This window comes from Rhodamnia argentea, chromosome 1 (genome assembly GCF_020921035.1).
Source record: "Rhodamnia argentea isolate NSW1041297 chromosome 1, ASM2092103v1, whole genome shotgun sequence".
NCBI lineage: Eukaryota > Viridiplantae > Streptophyta > Magnoliopsida > Myrtales > Myrtaceae > Rhodamnia > Rhodamnia argentea.
The window spans coordinates 25,274,359-25,294,128 of record NC_063150.1 but is presented as its reverse complement, the minus strand read 5'-3'; the positions used below and the strand labels follow the sequence as shown (position 1 = coordinate 25,294,128).

General features: G+C 38.7%; 2 protein-coding genes across 4 annotated transcripts in view; one reads left to right on the top strand and one right to left on the bottom strand.

Annotated features, from left to right (window-relative positions):
* The window catches only part of LOC115728661 (disease resistance protein RUN1-like), a 1,102,447-nt gene that overhangs the window by 969,071 nt on the left and 113,606 nt on the right, over window positions 1-19,770 (top strand). The window lies entirely within an intron of this gene.
* Window positions 11,989-15,413, bottom strand: LOC125313714 (probable protein phosphatase 2C 35). 2 transcript variants are annotated; one of them, XM_048273587.1, is made up of 5 exons: window positions 14,412-15,413; window positions 12,963-13,094; window positions 12,358-12,552; window positions 12,222-12,279; window positions 11,989-12,144 (listed from the first exon to the last, which is right to left on the bottom strand). In XM_048273587.1, exons 1-4 carry the CDS (start codon window positions 15,327-15,329, stop codon window positions 12,277-12,279), a joined length of 1,248 nt encoding a protein of 415 aa, XP_048129544.1. In that variant the 5' UTR covers window positions 15,330-15,413; the 3' UTR covers window positions 11,989-12,144; window positions 12,222-12,276. The 2 variants fall into 2 exon arrangements, with proteins under 2 accessions (XP_048129544.1, XP_048129547.1); XM_048273590.1 differs by lacking the exons at window positions 11,989-12,144; window positions 12,222-12,279 and having other exon boundaries at window positions 12,385-12,548.

Here is a 19,770-nt window from a genome sequence, read left to right as displayed (position 1 = left end):
GATGCATTGTCCATGGAGTCTTGTCAGCTTCCCCCAGCCTGGAAACGACGGGGGCTGTCTGCTACTTTTCAGCTTTGTCTCTCCTCCGGTTTGGAGGTTTTTTTCTTTAACGGGATGTATGCAGGACACCCCACGTACGCTTCAGGAGCCTTGCGTGTCTGTAAAGAGGCTGTTTTGAGAAAAGGGTGGGAGAGAGTGATTTGATATTCCAAACGAGGATGCTGAAGAACTTTGCTTCATAGTTTAGAGAGAGGCTTTTTGGATAACAAAAGTAGGGGAAAAGTACACTAGAAGTGCCATAACTTGTGTACGGCGTTCACTTGAGTGCCATAACTTTCAAAACGTTCATTTAAGTGCCATAATTTTCAAAAATCGTTCACTTGAGTGTTACGTCGAAGGAAAATCGTTCACTTGAATGCTACAATAACTTTTTCGGCGTGCCACGTCAACTTTCCGGCGTGCCACATTAGCTTTCCGACATCTACGGAAACTTTTCCGACATGCTACAAGAACTTTTCCGGCGTCTATAGTAACTTTTCTGATTGCCACGTCAACATGGCACTCAAGTGAACGATTTTTAAAAGTTATGGCACTTAAGTGAAAGTTTTGAAAGTTATGGCACTCAAGTGAATGCCGTACAAAAATTATGACACTTCTAGTGTACTTTTCCCCAAAAGTAGGGTTTCTCATTACCAAAGAGCCCCCCCACCAGTATTCTTCTTTCCCTATCTCTTTAACTTTAATAATCCCGACACATGCTTTCCATGTATCTCTTTCCTTTCCTTCTCGCTAGAAAGCTCTGATGTGTTTCTATAGTCTTCTTATTATCGAAAAAATTACAACAAAAAAAAAAGATTAAATTCAATTGTAAAATATTTAGAATTCTATTGATAAAATAAAAATTTAGGAATAAATTGGCATAATTATAATAAATTTAAAACTTTTTTTTTATAATCATCTCATATTTTCTGTTTGAAAATTCTTCATCTCCTTTTACTGGGATAGATTCATTGCATTTCTTGCTTTTCCTATTTTTGAAGCTCGACCAGTTTTCATAGGAATTTTTTTTTTTTTTGGGTCGGAAGTTTTCATAGGATTCACAAGGTGGGAAAAAGATAAAGAAGAGTGGAACCAAAGGACCTTTATTAGGTGTTATAAATACGCATAAATTAAACAAAAAAAAAAAGGTAAAAGGACACTTGAAATGCCAATATTTGTGTACGGCGTAGTGCCAATATTTTTTTTGGATCACTTAAGTGTCAATTTTGAAATTCTCTTCATTGGCATGATCGATGGGTCAAATGATATGGGGGACAAAGAGGAGATGGTTTCACAGAATGCAAAAGAAAGAGGCAGCATATTCTTCTCCCGCAAAGAGAAAAATTCCCAAATTGAAATTCTCTCATGGTGGTGACTAGTGACTGCTTTGAGGAATTGAGCAGAAGAACAATTTTAGCACGCGACAGTGGGAAAAAGAAGAATTTAGCATTTTCATAATCGAGATCTCTCATTGCGGATGATGTATTTTTTTCTCTAAAAATACTTTGACATTCAATTCATGGCTAATCGAATCATCTCTAAGTGCGAAACTTACGTGTGACGAGCATGTATTCGTTGGTAGGCAATTATTTTCATTAGCGATGAATACAGGGGAATTAATTAGTTAAAAGGGATTAAAAGCAGAATATTTTAAAGTCAAGTTCTGGAGGACTTAGAAAATTGAGCCTGGGGCATAGAGAAATTGTCCAAAAAGTTATAAATTTATTACAATTTTGCCAATTAGATCCTAAATCTTTTAATATTTTTCAATTGAATCCTAAATGTTTTCATGTTTTGCCAAATAAGTCCATTTGGACAATTTCGCCGGGAAATTGCTAACGTGGACGCTAGCCGACCGACAAGGCACGGTAGCGCTAACATGGATAAAATTTAATAGTATTTAATTTTTATTCAAATTTTTAATAGTTGTTAGTAATTTTTTTCTATTCTTCCATTCCCTTTACTTTTTTTATTTTTTTTTATTTTTTGCCTTTTTCTCTTCCCTTCTTCCCTCCACTAGCCTCAAGTGAGGGCTGCAGAGCTCGTTGATTGCCGGCAGAGGGAAGAAGGGAAAGAAAAAAAAAGAAAAAAATTAAACGAGACCAAAAGAAAAGAAAAGAAAGAATAATAAATAAATAAAAATTTAAGAAAATAATTAAATTTTGTCCACGTCGATGCCGATCATGCCACGTGTGATAGCCGGTGTCCACGTCAACGATTTCTAGTTAAAATTGTTCGGATGGACTCAATTGACAAAACGTGAAAAGATTTAGGAGTTAATTGGCAAAATTAAAAGGTTTATGATTGAATTGGCAAAGCTGTTTGACAAAAAAAAATTGGCAAGACTGCAATAAATTTAGGATTTTTTGGACAATTTTATCGCAAGAAATTTTTTTTTTTCTTGATTATGGGAACTAATATTTACAGTAAAGATAATGGTCTTGATGATGCTCCTAAAAAATTATTAAGAACTAAATAGTAAGCTAAGCACCAATGGTGTATTTAGAGCCACGCTAAGTTTTAACTTAACTTTTAAAAACTTGAAACTTTCCAAACTAAAACATTTTATAATGTCATGAAATATATCGACTTTGACTTGTTGAATTTCTTTATTTACGTTTTCTAAGATTAAAACATTCTCATCTTTGCAAGATACACCATCTTTGCAAGAAACATCGGCATCGTTGTGATCATCAACAACTTATCATTGGAGAATATATGGATGAAGACACAGATGGCAGCACCAACCTGGAAGATGACACCGAGCAGGTGTCGTTCCCAAAATGAATTGTACTCTAGAGAAAAGGCGGAGATGGTATCCGAACTGTCAAGATGTAACAAAAGAAATGAGGCCCAAAATGCCTAAAGTGGATGAATTGCACAAGTGGATGTAATAAGAGAGAGAAGCTGCATGAGTGGATGAATTGCCTTGGTTATGAGAGATGACGCTGATCGTGAATGCATCTATCCAGTTAACTATCAAATAGGCCAACCACAAGAGGAAAATGCTGCAGTAGTTCGCTACTTTATTTCTCTTTTCCCTCTAGGGTTTCCGGTGCTGCCAATAGTACTTCTTGACGGAGAGAGAGGGACCTTTCTCTCTCTCCCTCCCCCTCTCCCTCTCACCTTCCCTTTCCATTCCTCTACCTCTCTATCTCCCCATCTTCAAGATTTTTACTTTTTCGGCTTTTCTATCATACTCTGTTTTGTGAGTTTTGTGTGTAAATAAATTTCCGTAGCTGATCTTGGATGAACATGGGGACCAATTTCGCCATTCGTCCGGTCGACAGCCATCGAGAAAGATGTTTGTGACATGACTTCACAAACTCTCCGAGATTAGACCGCTCTCCCCTACATATTTAGATTTAAGTTTAGATCCGAGGATTTTACTCTACCGTACTAAATCTAAATATAGATTTGGGAGTTTCTTACAGATATTTAGTTTGTACTCTTTTAACATATTGATGTTGTTATTACTGTTCGGCGATGGTGATAAAGACGTTGAAACCAAACGTGCATCATAAGACGTTGCAAATGGCACGAAGATCCCGGCGTGCGCTCATCACTGAATCTGACGATTGGCTGCCGAACTTTTACGTTGACATATATATTCTTAAAGGATGAGAATGCGTTTTTAGTTTTAGAGTGTGCTTTGTTATATGTTTTTTAGTATTCATTTTGTTATGCACTTATTTGGGATTTGATAGGCTTGCAATCCTTCTATATACCTTTCGAGTATAATTCTGCTTAATGAATGGAAATTTTCTTTTTGTCGCTCTTGTCTATATAATTTATGTTTGTACAGGAGGAATAGTGAGAAATGTATATATATGTATTGAGATAATTCCTTACTTGTTTGTTAGAAAAAAGAATCTATTCAAAAATTCAAGAAGGTAAAAGAATTGTAACCACCATCCATGAATGAACGTAAGTAAGCTACTTCATGCATTAAATGGTAGAAGAAAAATATCTCATCCATGATTAGTTCATTATGACGAAACTTCAAATGAAACATTCATTCAGTGTATCCCAAACGGAGCTAAATACCATGTTTTTGCATAGTTTGAACTTTATCACTCCTCTGTACATAGTTTAGGTTTGTATAGTAGGGATAGTGAGGAATGTACCCACACATGTTAACATCCTTGCTAGTTTGTCAAAAGGTAAAGGAATCGTGAACCAACTACTCCGCAAATGAACACAAGCAGGGTATCATATACTTTTAATGGCAGAAGAAAAGTATCTCATGGACGAATAATACTTACTGCTTTATGTTGGGTTGATGTTTTATCATCGAATTGGTTTGATCTCAATTCTACTTGCACATCCATCCATTCTGCGCAGAAGAAAAGTATCTCATCCATGATTAGTTTACTGAAATGTTTGGTGATAGCACTTTTAAAATGGGATTATCCATTTGATCAAGATCAACAAAGGGAAAATTGATTGAATTATATAAAAAACATGAGTGGCGTATTGGATATAATTACATGGCACAACTAATGTTTCTGGTCATGTCCTAGTAAGCAACAAACCACAAAGATCATATTCAAGTGCATGACTAATGGGTCAAAATGAGGCGTGGGACAAACACGAGATGGTTTCCTAGAATGAGTTGATGAAGTAGAAAAGTACACTCACCATCTCCCCTTTGAAAATTTGGCTTCAAAGAACAGAAAAGTTGAAAAAGGAGAAGCAACTTCTTCTCAATCCACACATCTCTTGGGCCAAATTAATCCACCCAAAACAATTTGAGCGTTTTTTATTTGAATCCTGCTGGATGCACAAACCTTGCATCCAAAGGCTTATAAAATATGCCCCATGGAGGTTTGTAGAAACAACCGAAATGGGCCGTCAACAGCCAAACAAAGGTAAGAAGCTCTCCACCTTTGCTCAGCCCCCGCACATGTGCCTCCCTCTTGATATGACTTTCTGCATATGACGGCATCTCCACCCAAGCTCTGCTCATCACCTCCCATTTCTTTTTCCCGAGACTTGCCATCCGTCGGGCCAATCCGAGCTCCTCACTGAGCACGGACATACAGAATTTGTGGGAAGGATAATCATACAATCTCTTGCATAGCTCTGTTGTATCCTTGGTCGCATCGCCGATGTGGTTCGATAGATCGAGCACCATGTCGGCTAATGTCATTTGGGCGACACCCGCCGCATCGGACACCATATCATGCTGATTGAGTAAAAGACACAGCATGTTGTCGGAGAGGGTCTTGCTGAATTCCCTTCTCTTGTTTCTTTCCGTGGGTTTCTCCATGTTGTACTAGATTTCACTAGCAATATGCCAGCACAAAATACTGGAGTCGTAACTAGCCCGGTTGACATGCCTTAAAAGATCGTCACCATCGACACCCCCCGGTCTATACGGGAGAAACAAATCACATCTACCCTCGTATATCTCCCTCACCTTTGTCTCATCAAAAGCGTACTCGGATTTATGTCTCACCTCCTTAGAGATAAAGATCCATAGATCCCGAATAGAAGGATTCTTGGACACCTACCTCGTATTCGCAATCTTGAATGTTTCCCTCAAACCACAAAGTCCAGCGATTGTCTCGCTAGCATGATGGAAATAAGAGATTATCTTCTCAGCCATAAGCCATGGAAAACTGCAAATATTAGAAAAAGCGGTGTTGCCCCAACTCTGATCATGCTTATGCAACTTTCTCGGACTCTCCTTCAAGAACTCGGATAAAAGGTTGCAAGTAGAGATGGATTTTGACCACCTTCGAAATATGAATGGTGTATCTAAGACATTATACATAGGGTTGTCGTTAGGCTCTGCTTTGCATTTCGTGGATTGGGGCTTCCTTAGGTTATCCGTGGTGGATAACAACCCGTGGAAAAATAAATCTATTTTAGTCGATCCTATGTTGTACCACTTGATTCCGGTAATGATCGAATCGGAGAAATGAGCATGAATAGAGCTATCACATCAAGAGTTATCCCTCCGAAAATAAGGGAATAAGTAATATCCACATCAAGTTCACGGAGCCCCGTGCTCCTTCAAGCGATTGAACAAGATCAAAACCATTGCAAGGTCGGTGAAGGCTACGAAGCGGAAAATGTAGCTCCACTTGGAACACATTACCTGCCAAGGGTGTCAAAAAAGCCCAAATCGGCCCGACCCAGCCCACAAATTCACCAAATTTTTCGGCCTTTTTGGGCTGGGCTTCATTACTATCCACGTAAGGCTCCGGCCGGGCCGGATCAAGCTTTTTTGACACCTACGTTTTCTTTTTAATTTATTTTCTTTTCACTTTTCTTTTTATATATTCTTTCATTTGACATACTTGTCAAGTGATTTTGGTTCTAAAAAAAAAAAAGAATTCGACCTGATCGGACCCGGCCCAAAAAGTTGGGGCATATGTAATTTAGGCTCGGGCCAGGCCGAGACTCGGCCCGACCGGGCCCGTTAACATCCCTATTACCAGCGCTTTCATGTGAGACACTTCGTACATAAAATTGAGTTCGACCGATATCACCCTCAATGCATCCATCACAGAAACCTTGTAGAAATAATTTCAACTCTTTTCACGTTCATAATTTTTTAACATGATGTTGATGTTGATGATGTTTGCGTTCATAATTTTTGAATATGAGATCTCCGATGAAGACCTGAAATATTTGAAAGAAGCAGTAAGCATGCTTTATCACAATGCTCTCTGCAAGCATTGCTTTTTGTTTATCGAATTACCGTGCCCCTGGTGCATTGAGTTCTTCCTCCATCTCCAAATATGCGCCTTGTATTAGTTCATGCTGTCGGAGCATTGATTCCTTCGGGCTCGAGAGATGAAGTGACAGTGTCCTCTCCGCGTTTTTTATGACCCCAATAAGAAACACTAATATCGTTGGGATCACAAGCGACTTGTCACTCGGAGATATCCGCACAAAGAGGTCGATAGCGGCACTAACTTGAAAGATGAGACCGAGTATGTGCCGTCCCCAAATCAAATTGACCTCCAAAGAGAAGGCAGTAATGGTGTCCGGACCGCTAAGATAGACATGGCAACGGACCGTAAACCACCGATTCCGGTTCGTGGCCATGATGGAACCGGAACCGGCCCTTGAAAGGGCAGTTCGAGTTCTAGTTCGGAACCGCCTATTCCGGGCTGGTTCAACACCCGATTCCGGTTCCAAATTTCAAATTTAATTTTAAATAATAAATTATGAAAAAAAAAGTAATAAATTATCAATTATAATTATAATCAAATTGTACATTGTAATCAAATTTGGAGGGAAAAAAAGGGAGAGGGAATGGGCTTGAACTTAATGAATTATCATTAAGCACCTACATATCTTCTTAGGGATAGACAAATGAAAGCCTATGTAGTTCTTTTACCTTTGATAAGCCCATCGTCAATTGTCGCTACCCGTTGTGGTACCCGTGGCGGTGGTATCTTAACTATCATCATTGAAGAATTCGTCGTCTCGACCCAACTCTTGTTGTCGAAATTTAGCATTTGTCCAATCATGGACACAAGCTTGAGCCTCCACAAGATCCGGATTTAATCTTGAACAGCGGTTATCTAAAATTAATCCTCCAGCGCTAAATGTTTGTTCAACTACAACTGTTGAAGAAGAGGTTGTTAACATCTTTCTTGCGATGAGAGCGGGGATTGGGAATTGGGTTGAATGAGTCTTCCACCACTCCAGAATTTTGAAATCTGTGTTGTGTTCGGAATCACAGAACTCAAAAGCAATGGTTAAATAATTTTCTAATTCGAAAATATTACCCGTTGCTCCCTTTTGTCTTTTTTGTCTATTAATGAGCAGATTGTACCATCTACTAAGTCTACTACTCTCCTCCTTTTGTGAGGCACTAAGTTGAGAAGATCCACTATCACATAAATCATATTTACTACAAAATTCATTATATAATGCTGCCATAGCGTTTTTAACCTCTTCTTGTATAGTTTTAATACCCTCTGTTTCATTTAAATGTAAACAATCATAATAATAATCATTCAATTAATCATACAAACTATCTAATTTAGTACGTGGATCGAAAACAATAGCAACCAAATAAATAAGAGGAATGCGAGCATAATAGTGCAGCCATTTTGCTTTCATTGCTATAATAGTCGGAGCTAATTGAACATCTTGCTCATATTCACAAAAAATACCAGTAATGTTAACATACTTTATTACAAATAAATGCGTCATATGATAATAAATACCAAATAAAGCATAAGTTGCATCATTAAAAACTTTCAAAAAATCTAAAATTTTTTTGCAAACAACCCAATCTTGCGAGGGTAAAGTAATTTCAGAAACATTATTTGAAATAAACGTACATAATAGATCTTTATAAGCAAAAGATTGATGAAGCAACTCGTAGGTAAAATTCCAACGAGTCAGAACATCTTTTGGAAATCTTTTTGGTTTTTGTCCATGTGATTTGCAAAATCTACCCCATTCTTTCATAACTTGGGGACGACTCCATAAAAATTTAATTACTCTCTTTATTGGAGTGAGAAACGCCTCAATAGTTTGTAAACTATCTTGTATACATAAATTTAAAACATGGCAATCACATCTAATGTGAGAAAATTATCCGCCAAAAGAGAATTTACAAATATTTTCTAAATCGGGAATGGAAGCGGTATTTGCCACGGCATTGTCAAAACTATCTAAAAAAATTTATGGAAAAAACCACCAAAAACCCCGAACTATGCCAATTGTGACACATTTACCCTAAACTTTTTTTGTGACATCAAAAATCCCAAACTTTTTACTCATGTAACACATTTACCCCAAACTTTTCTTGTGACATTGAAAACCCTAAACTTATACCCGTGTGACATATTTACCCCAAATTTTTTTGTGACATCAAAATCCTAAATTTATATTCGTGTGACACATTTCCTTCAAAAATTAGAGATAAATGTGTCATACGAATATAAGTTTGGAGTTTTTAGTGTCACAACAAAAAGTTTGGGGTAAATGTGTCACACAAGCACAAGTTTGGGGTAAATGTGTCACATGCGCACAAGTTTAGGGTTTTTTGTGTCACAAATAAAAGTTTGGGGTAAATGTGTCACAGCGGGCATAGTTTAGGGTTTTTGGTGGCTTTTCCCAAAAATTTATTAATCAAATTATATTATTTTAAAACTTGCTTAATTATTTTATAAATATTATTGGTAGTATAACTTTCATCAAACACTCAAAATGCAAGTACTCTTTTATGAATGTTCCAATCGTCACCTATCTAATAACATGTGATGACCATATAAGAATGAATTTGCCTAGGATCACTCCAAATGTTGCTACCTATATGCACACGTCCATTGAAATCCGTAAAAAAGATTTGCAAAGCCTTTTTTTATTTTTTATAAATCCCAAAAAGTTCGCGTTTAAGAGTAGTTCTCGAAACAGGTTTTGCTTACGGAGTACATGCAATGTTGATCAAAAAATTCAAACCAAAATTTTCATCGGTAGTAAAAGGTAAATATTCAATGGCAACATATTAAGCTAATGTTTCTTTATAAAGTTAATCTTTATAACGAAATAAAGGAGAAGTATTAGTATTGACGTACTTAGAAATTTGTTATTGCCTTGTGTCGATTTCCGCTTACGTTGCATGTTTTTACATCAAATGCCAACGGTATGTTCTATAGCCGTCTCCTTTATTAAAACTGTATGATTTCGTACAATATTTACAGTTTATCTTGTACTTGTCTCCGCTTACATGTACCTTATCAAAGTGTTGCCGTAAGTTGGATGTTCTCTCCTGGGCTTGCCGTTCCGGCTCCTTTGTTGTCGACGTTTCTTCGACGCCGGTAGAAGGATGAAGACTTTCTTGCGTTGCGACGTGCTCAACGTTGGGAACATAGTTGATATTATCATCATTATCTACCCAACATGTAAACTCACGAGGATCATATTGATCATGAGGTTGAGGATAATCGGATTCCCCCATCCCCATCGGCATTGGGCTCTTTCTCCTATCACCAGCTCCTCTTCCACTTGCTCTTTTTTTCGGAAAATTGAGCGGAAAGCCAATTCAGAAAATTGACAAAATTGAGCCGGAATTGAGCGGATTGAGAGAATTTAAGAGAAATTGTGAGAAAAATGAAAGGGGATGAATGGTATTTATAGGAAATTTAGAAGAAAAAAAGTTGGGAGGGTTGATAATTGCAACGGCCATAAGGGGGAAAGCTCTTTCCCCCTTTTTTTTTAGGGGGCGATTCCTAATTTTTTAAAACCAAAACCGGTCCATGAGAGGCCGGGCCGGTTCCGGTTTGGAATCGCCCGTCCCGGTCAATGGGCCGGTTCCGGTAATTCCATGGGCCGGTTCCGAACCCAAATTGGCCCGTGGCCATGTCTACGCCAAGATGTAACAAGAGAAATAAGGACCATAATGCCAGAAGTGATATGTCTACTTCAACTACATAAGCATACGAATTGCTTCGGTTACGAGAAATGAGCCCAATCCCGTATACAACTACCAAGTCAGCCATCAAGTAGGCCAACCACAAGAGGAAAATGATGAGGCAGTTCGCTATTTCCTTCCTAAGGGGTGCAAATAGAATGAGAAATACATGAAGCAAAAGGCTCAGCAGGATGGAACCTCAGATGTTCCATTTGTTCCACAAATCCGAAATAGAGCTAAATGCCATGTTTTTGCTTAGTTTGAACTCTATCTATCCTCTTAACATACTTTTGACTTGTATAGGAGAGAATGGTGGGAGATGTCCTTGCTTGTTTGTAAGAAGGAAGAAAAGAATCTATTCAAGAACCCAAGAATGTAAAAGAAATCGTGAACCAACCATTCCACGAATGAACGTAAGAAAGGTATCTTGTGCATCAAATGGCAAAAGAAAAGTATCTACATGATGTGTGGGACAAAAGAGAAGATGGTTGCATAGAATGATCGGATAAAGCATTCACAGCGGCTCAAAGCTACGAATAGCGGTAGAGCGAAGGAAGTGGGAGAAGAGGAAAAGTAGACTCGCATCTCCTCTTTCAAGTTTGGAATCAAAGAACAAAAAAAAAATAAAAAGAGAGCATATTTTCCTCGCGCAAGAGAAAATTCCCAAACTGAAATTCTCTCTTCGTGTGATGATTAGCGGCTACTTTGAAGAATTGAAAAGATTCCCAGTAGGGATCTCTCGCGGCGGGCATTGTGCTCCAATAGCTCTTTATAACAGTCTGAAGATAGACAAAACAACATTCAACGCACAAACAAAAAAAAAAAAAACATTGAAGATCATAAACTTACCCTCCTTTAAGAAACGTATAAAAAAAGAATGACAAACTAAATGCACTTTTCAGCAAAATTCATGACTATACCAAGGATAGTCGAGCCGAGTTCCTAGTCTCGTAATTGCGTGCGTTTGCAAGATAGCACTGACAACATCGTGTAAGTATCAAAAATACACGAAAAATCGAGTGCCTTGAAAAAAATGTTCTCGTGATGAACAACTATCAAACGTGAAAATGGCGTTTCTCATAGACAGAGAATTTCGAACATTCATCCTCGACCTCCACCACATACGCTCGCTTGAGCTCCCATCTTAAAACAGACGCAAATGAAGTCCCCTTTCAACAGTCAACTAGATAGACTGTATTTTCAGTTCTCATCCAACGGAAAAGTAGAGCTTTGACAAAGGAAGAAAGGCGGTTAATTATAAACAGGCGGCTAGTATCTCGGCACCAAGACTGCGCATTCTCAGTTCCCATCCTATCTCTTCTCCACGCGCAACATCATCATGCCAGACCTATCACCAACAGTTCTGTACGCGGGAAACTCTGGCTATGGTAAGGTCAGAGAACTTTCGACTGCACTGCTACACAAAGTTTCTCACCGCCGTCACCTTACAATTCACAGCCCTATTTCGTCACAAGCTAAACTAAAATAAAACTTCAGTTCTTATTTTTCAACTACCTCTTTACATTTTGGATATGCAGCCACGACGAGCAATGCTGCAGCTGGTGGGCCGGTGCTCTGTTCTTGCAGACAGTGTGTTCTTCAATTAGCAACGGATTTATTGGCAAAGTCGGACATAGCCTCAGCATTTCAATTGCTACCAAATGATGCAGTCGAATCTTTTTGAGCCATCAGTTGGTTAACAATTCACATGTCTCCTACAACCAAACAAACATGAATGGTCAAACGAGATATGCCCACTTGTTAATAATTGAAGCTGAGATAAAACATTTACCATGTCTTCCTATCTCAGGATATTAGGCAGCTCAAAGAATGTCCTTTCATCAAAGCTACTGCAGAGAATAAGGGAAGATACTGTTAAGATAAGCCCCAATCGGGTTGGGAAGGTGAATTGGACGTAGTTTACTCACCGACTGAGGTGATCGTAACGGAGATGGAACAACAATCGCATGACTTCGGTCGTTAGAAATGGTGCGCTGGTAAGTCTCAAAAACAGAAATCTCACTCCTCATCGATCTATACATTTCTGATGCAGTCGTAAAGGATGAGTTGGAGCTTCCTCCTCCCATTCTTAAGGATGCTGTCCTTGCAGCATTGGCACCTGCCTAGAGCAATCACTAGAAAGTTAGAAATCTATGACTTCAGATGAAGTAAGAACAGGACATAATACGAAGAAGCAGCAGGAAGAGAGCATCAAACTTAAGATACAGAAAGTCATTAAATTCATTCTAGACGCAAGAATTCTCATGAAACGACAAATCCCATTACATGCATCTTCCTAGAGACATGAGCTATTACAACTGCAAGAAAGAAAAATATGCAATGGTCATGAATCTAATCATGACCGAAAACTAACGTCAACAATTTCGTGTTGCCTTAGATACTTCCCAAAAACCCCGAAATAGACATGTTCACAGTTAGGAATAATCAACAGACAAAAATAGTGAAAAAGAGCTAAAACAATCAGCCATAAAGCAGCCAGATAACCAAAAAAGAGGGGAAGAAAGATTCGTACATTACGCAAGTCTTTAACATGTACAATAATGATTGTTATATCATCCGTTCGGTTTTCATGAGCCAACCATTGTTTATATGATTCTCCAGCAATGGCAGCGCATGCATCTCTAGGATCAGGATAACTTGCTACCTGTATGAAGAAACGTGAATAAAATAAGTTCAGTGGAATATGGAAATATAAGATGCAAAGTAGTCCAATGTTCACGAGATCACCAGAATGATCCCATGTGAGGAGCTGACACAACAGTTTCAGATATTGCACAACTTAAGTTTTGAATAAACACAGCAGAAACATACTTCCAATCACACACTGAAGTCCAGATGCTATGAGCAGTGCCTGCTAGTGGGCTGCTTACTTGTATACATTTCCACAAAATCAAAGTACAATGCCTTATTAGTCATCTAGTTTCAATAGCAAAATATATCCAATGTAGAAGCAAATTATGCATGAGATTGCTAGGTGACTGTGGAAAAAAGAGCTGGACAGTAAGGGGCATCATGGTTTTGACGAGGGTGCAGACGAAGTGGAGAATTACCTTAGATAAACTGTTATACGAGGGAAGACACTCAAATGGTAGATAAAACTAGTACAAGGCAAGGATGCGAAAGTAGAAGTGTGGTCAAGATGGTCAAGGCATCCATGAAGAACTGATGGTCCAAAAAGCTCAAATGGGACCTCCAGGAGATCGCAGAGGAGATATCCATGTTCAATAGGAAAGTCAAGTTGTAAGAAGTAAGTCATTTGCACGGATGGAATACTGCTTTTGATAGTCCCCAATTTTTTTTCTTACGATTTTTCGAACAAAATATCAATCTGTTTTTGAGTTCCGATTTGCTTGGACCAATACATCATTTTCTTTTAGTTTTTCTGGGATCAGGAAAAAAGTTCAATGTATAGCACAATGAAATATCTAAAGGAAGAATAGCACGGTGAGTGTCAATGAATGCCTGCTACTTTCTGTATTAAAAAAATATATATATTTGTAGAATATGCCCTAGCAAAAGCATAACACTATATTCGGAGAATTGTAGGCATCAACATGCACGTAAGATTAGCAAGCATTAAGAAAACATAAAGATAGAGATGCAAAACAGATTCGTCAGTTTCTTCTTCCTGCTTTTGCTACTGCATTTGCCTCTTCCAGTTACAAAAATCCTCGAGGAGTATGGTTTTGGTAGTCAACTTAAGTAGATAAAAAATAAACAAGAACACAGTGTTGAAGCGCAAAGGAAAGGATGATGGCAAAGTTTTTTACAGTCGACTGCTCCAGATCATCCATTTTTCTAGTGCAGCAATATACACCCTATGAGAGAATCATTCAATATCGATTTGTTGGTGGTGGGGTACGAGGACAGCAACAGATTGAACATATAAATAGAACAGCAACAAGATGCATTGGGTTGAAAATGGCTGCCAATCAATTAAGAATAGGAAGAAAAGCCTTACCATATCGACAACGGCTTGGCTAGAGAGAAACTCGAAAACTCCATCACTTGCAACAACAAAGAACAAATGATCAGGTGTGAGCTGAACCGTGCACACTTCAGGATCGGCAATCACACCAATTCCCTCAGCTGTACTATCTCCTATACTCCTCGTGAAGGCGGTGCCCGGATACGTTCCATTCTGAACCCACAGCCTCGGAGGATCACTGCCTCCACTCTCTTCATCACCCCATGTCTGTATATCAGGATCCTCTAGCCCAACCAATTGATCTAGGCTCAGAACCGTGGCTCCACAAAGCTTCACTCTCTCATACTCGTCTCGCCTAAACGGGGTTTGATCAGAGGACAAATTCTCAGCTAAAACTCTGTCGCCAACTTTAAGCGCGATAACTGCCCTTGAATCACCCACATTTGCAACAAGAAGCTTATCCCCAACAACAAGAACTGTAATAGCGGTAGTACCACTCATCGTGTCGTCTATCTCGCTATCATGCAACTCGTGATTTGTCCTTACAAACGCCGAACTGTAGGCGTTAACAGGATCGTCCAATAGTCTAGGGTCATTTGCTAAGATATCCACCAATCTGTCCCTAACGAAATTGGAACACTGGGCACCAAATAGACCATGCCCATCAAACACACCAAAGAAATGGAGATTTGGGTTACCCTGAACTTGGGTCCGAATGCAAAAGCTATCTTCGTTTTCCTTGTCAGGCGAATCGGGGTAGTAACCACGCTGCGTCAGAACAGAGTACTCCAAACGAAAGTTGCGTGAAGGAACAGGCACAAACTCTATGGACCTCTCGGTGAGTATGTGCTTTCCATGGACACTGAATTGACTCACCTCTTGAAACTCCCGAGAATCAGAGTCCGAAGATCGTGGGCGGTGCCCACAAGACTTCCCATGCGCACAGCCCATGAAGGATGACCCTTCAGGGAGGCCAAAAGCAAGAATTTCCCCACAGCAGACCACCTGTTTGATAAAAGTTCCGAAAAAAAAGACGGCCCACAAAAACTTCGGGTTCAGAGTCGCCTTTGTCCGCCACACCTCCAGAAAATCGGCAGATGGGCCCTCGCAGGAACGAACTCCGAAGCTACTAACGTGGTCATGTCGCGCGGGTGGCAATACCCAGGAGCAGAATTCGGAAATGCAGCCAACAAACCCTCAAAGCAAAGACAGCTAAGCCGGCTTCTGCGAACAACGCAGTCTTGCTCGAGGGGTTTCCGAGAAAAGATGTCAAGATCGGCGTGGAACATTCACAATTCAACAAGCAAGGAACTTCACCTATCACCACCAAAATTCAAGAAAAGCCGCCGAATCATATCCCAAAAAAACAGAGAGAGAGAGAAGAAAAAGCGAGGAACTTTTCCGGCTGATCAGAGACGGCGACAGAGGGGGGTGTTTACCGAGGGAGCTGTAGTTGGCTCCGGGCGCAAGATCACGGCTCGAGAAGGGAGCAGAGCGGACTGAAGGTAGTTAAAAAAAACCAACGAGGAAGAACGAAATTCAAAAGAGAAACGGCAGCGAAGAAGAGGGATTGAATGCGAATTTATGGGCGTGAAAATGAACGACGAATGAATGATGATTCGATTCGGACTGCAGAGAGAGAGAGAGAGAGAGAGAGAGAGTGAGGATGGATCTCAGGATGCTACACGTTGCGTGCGTTGAGTGGGTTTTGTCGTCCTCTCCGGCTCAGGAGCCCCATGGCCCCCTCTCCTCTCCTCTCCTCTCCTCTCCTCTCCTAGAACCCACACCCTCTCATGAAAATTTCCAAAAAGCAGAGGAACTTGAAAAAAAAAAAAAAAATGGAGCTTTGTTTTGATTCCTTGGCTTCTCTGTTTCAATTTTCAAATTTCAGTTGCCCGACTCTCTCTCTCTTTTTCCTTTTTGAACTTTCAAAAGTTTGTTATCACCACGAAATTCATGTATGACTCTTTGTTAAGTAGCCGTCTAAATAGACCGTTAAGTATTTAGCCAAAACAATATTGAAGTTGCAACATACTAAACGTTCCTATGAAGCGTGTAACTTGTATTTTGAAATTCGAATTTTCAAATAAATGCCAAACTCCTAAGGAAAAAAGTCACGAAAAATCACAAATTATATCCATTGTAGTATATTTACCCTAAAAAAAATTTTCGTGTTCGGCTTACCTCTATGTAATTTGCACCTTGCAAAGTTAATATGCTACTTACTTTACCCAAAAAAAATAAGAATCTATTCAAAAACCCAAGAATGTAAAAGAAATCGTGAACCAACCATTTTGCGAATGAACATAAGAAAGGTATCTTGTGTTAGACATGGCCACATTGGAACCGGGGCTCGAAACCGGCCCGTTGACCGGGCCAATGGTTCCGACCCGTTTATTAAAAAAAAAAAAAAGGCCATGGTGGCCCGGTGTTGGCTCTTTGCCCCTTGGCGGGCCCGGCCTACCCTCCCAACCCAAAAAAAAGAGCAACGGCTCTTTGGGCAATGGCCCAAAGAGCTGTTGCACTTATAGGCTGCAATTGCAACCCGCAACGGCCAATTTGGCCGTTGCTTTTTTTTAAAAAAAAATTGATTTGTTTTTAATTCTTCTCTATAAATACTTATCATCTCCCTTTCATTTTTCTCACAATTTCTCTCAACAATTTTCTCAAATTTTCTCAATTCTCTCAAATTCTTTCAATCCTCTCAATTCTCTTAATTCCCTCTCAATTCTCTCTCAATCGAATTTCCGATCAATTCGCTCAAAAATAGCAAGTGGAAACAGAAATACTGGAAAGGGCAAGATGACTATGGGAGATTCCGAGTATCTCATTCTTGAATATGATCCTCGTGAGTATGCATGTTGGGAAGTCAGGGACGATAATATCAACATTATTCCGATTCCGAACGTCGAGCACATCCCAACATAAGAAAGTCTTCATCCTCCTACTAGTGTCGAAGAAACGTCGACGGCAAATGAGCAGGAACGAAAGAGCCGAGATAGTACATCCGACTTGTAGCTGTACTTCGACAATGTACGTGATGAAAGCGAAGGTAAGTATAATATAAATTGTAAATATTGTTTGCAAACATACAAATTTACGAAAGGAGACTACTACGAAACAATACATCGGCATCTGACGAAAAAACATCAAATGCAAGTAGGGATCGACACTACGCAACAACAAATTTCCGGGTACACTAATTCTAATCCTCATCCTTTATTCCGTTACACTGATGAACTTTATAAACAAACATTAGCTGAATATGTTGCCCTTGATCATGCTCCGTTTACTACTGGTGAAAACTTTAATTCGAAATATTTGATAAATACTACGTTGGTTTTGCAAGCACCAACTATTCCAAAAAGTATTCTTAAACGTGAACTTTTTCATCTTTATAAAAAAGGAAAAAAAATCTTTAGCAAAATTTATTGCGGAATTCAATGGACATGTACATTTAGGTAGGGATATTTGGAGTGATCCTTGGCAAATTCATTCTTATATGGGTGTCACGTGTCATTGGATAGGTGATGATTGTACCATTCAAAAAAGACTTATTGCATTTCGAGTTTTTGATAAAAAAAAAAACATTCGGCTCATAATATTTATAGAATAATTAGGCAAGTTTTAGAAAAATATAATTTGATAAATGAAGTATTTTCACTTGGTTTTGATAATGTCGCCGCAAATACCACTTCCATTCCCAAATTAGAAAATATTTGCAAACCTTTTTTTGGCGAACAATTTTTTAACATTAGATGTGCTTGCCATGTTTTAAATTTATGTGTACAAGATTATTTACGAACTCTTGACACTTCTCTTGCCCCAATAAAGGTTGCAATTAAATTTTTATGGAGTCGTGCCCATTTTATGAAAGCATGGGAAAAATTTTGTAAACAACATGGGAGAAGGGCAAAAAGGTTTCCAAAAGATATTCCGACCCGTTGGAATTCTACCTACGAGTTGCTTCATCAAATTTTTTATTACAAAGATTTATTATGTATGTTTATTTCGCAAAATATTCCCGAAATTACTTTACTTCCACAACATTGGGACGTTTGCAAAAAAAATTTAGATTTTTTGAAAATATTTAATGATGTTACTAATACTTTATTTGGTATTTATTATCATACTACACATTTATTTTTAATATAGTGTGTTAATATTGGTAGCGTTTTTAGTGAATATGAAAAAGATACTGAATTAGATCGAATTATTTTAGTAATGCGAGAAAAATGGTTGAATTATTATTTCTAAATTCCTCTTGTCTATTTAGTTGGTATTGTTTTTTATCCACGTATTAAATTAGATGGTTTATTAAATTATTTGAATGTGTATTATCATGATTGTTTACATTTGGAAGATTCAATAGATATTTCAAATATATAAGGAGATGTTAAAGAATCTATAATAGTATTATATGGAGAATTTTGTAGTAGATATGGTTTAAGTGATTATGGATCTTTACAATCTACAGCCTCACGTAGCGAAGCTGGTAGTTCACTTAGTATATGGTACAATATGCTCAAGAGTAGGCAAAAAAAATAAAAAGGGACAACAGGTAGCATTTCTGAATTAGAAAAATATTTAACCATTCAATTTGAGTTTCATGATGCAGAACATAGTACAGATTTCGAAATCCTAAAGTGGTGGAAGAGTCACTCAATCGATTACCCAGTTCTTGCCCTCATCGCTCGCCGGATATTAGCAACTCCTTCTTCAACGATTGCAGTTGAACAAGCATTTAGCGCTGAAGGATTAGTTTTGGACTCTCGCTGTTCAAGATTAAGCCCGGAGTCTGTGGAAGCTCAAGCTTGTGTCAACGATTGGACGAAAGCTAAATTTCGACACCAAAAGTTGGATCGAGAACACGAATTTTTTAATGGGGATTGTGGAGATACCACCGTCACGGGTATCACAACGGGTAGCAACGATTGACGATGAGGTAAGTTGGGGTTATCAAAGGTAAAAGAACTACATGGGCTTTGATTCTTCTATCCCCAAGAAGATATGTAGGCGCTTAATGATAATTCATTAAGTTCAAGCCCATTCCTCCTCTCTCTCTTTTTTCCCCACATTTTATTACAATGTACAATTTGATTATAATTTATAATTTATTATGTTTATTTTATTATTTGTTATTTTAAAAATTAAAATTAAAAAACAGAATCGGAGTCGGCCCGAGAACCAGCCCAGGAACGAAACCGGCCCGGAACTACCGATTCTCGAATCGGAACCGGTGATTCCGATGAACCAGCCATGTCTATCTTGTGCATCAAATGGCAAAAGAAAAGTATCTTGCACATGATGTGTGGGACAAAAGAGAAGATGGTTGCATAGAACGATCGGATAAAGCATTCACGCCGGCTCAAAGCTACGAATAGCGACAGAG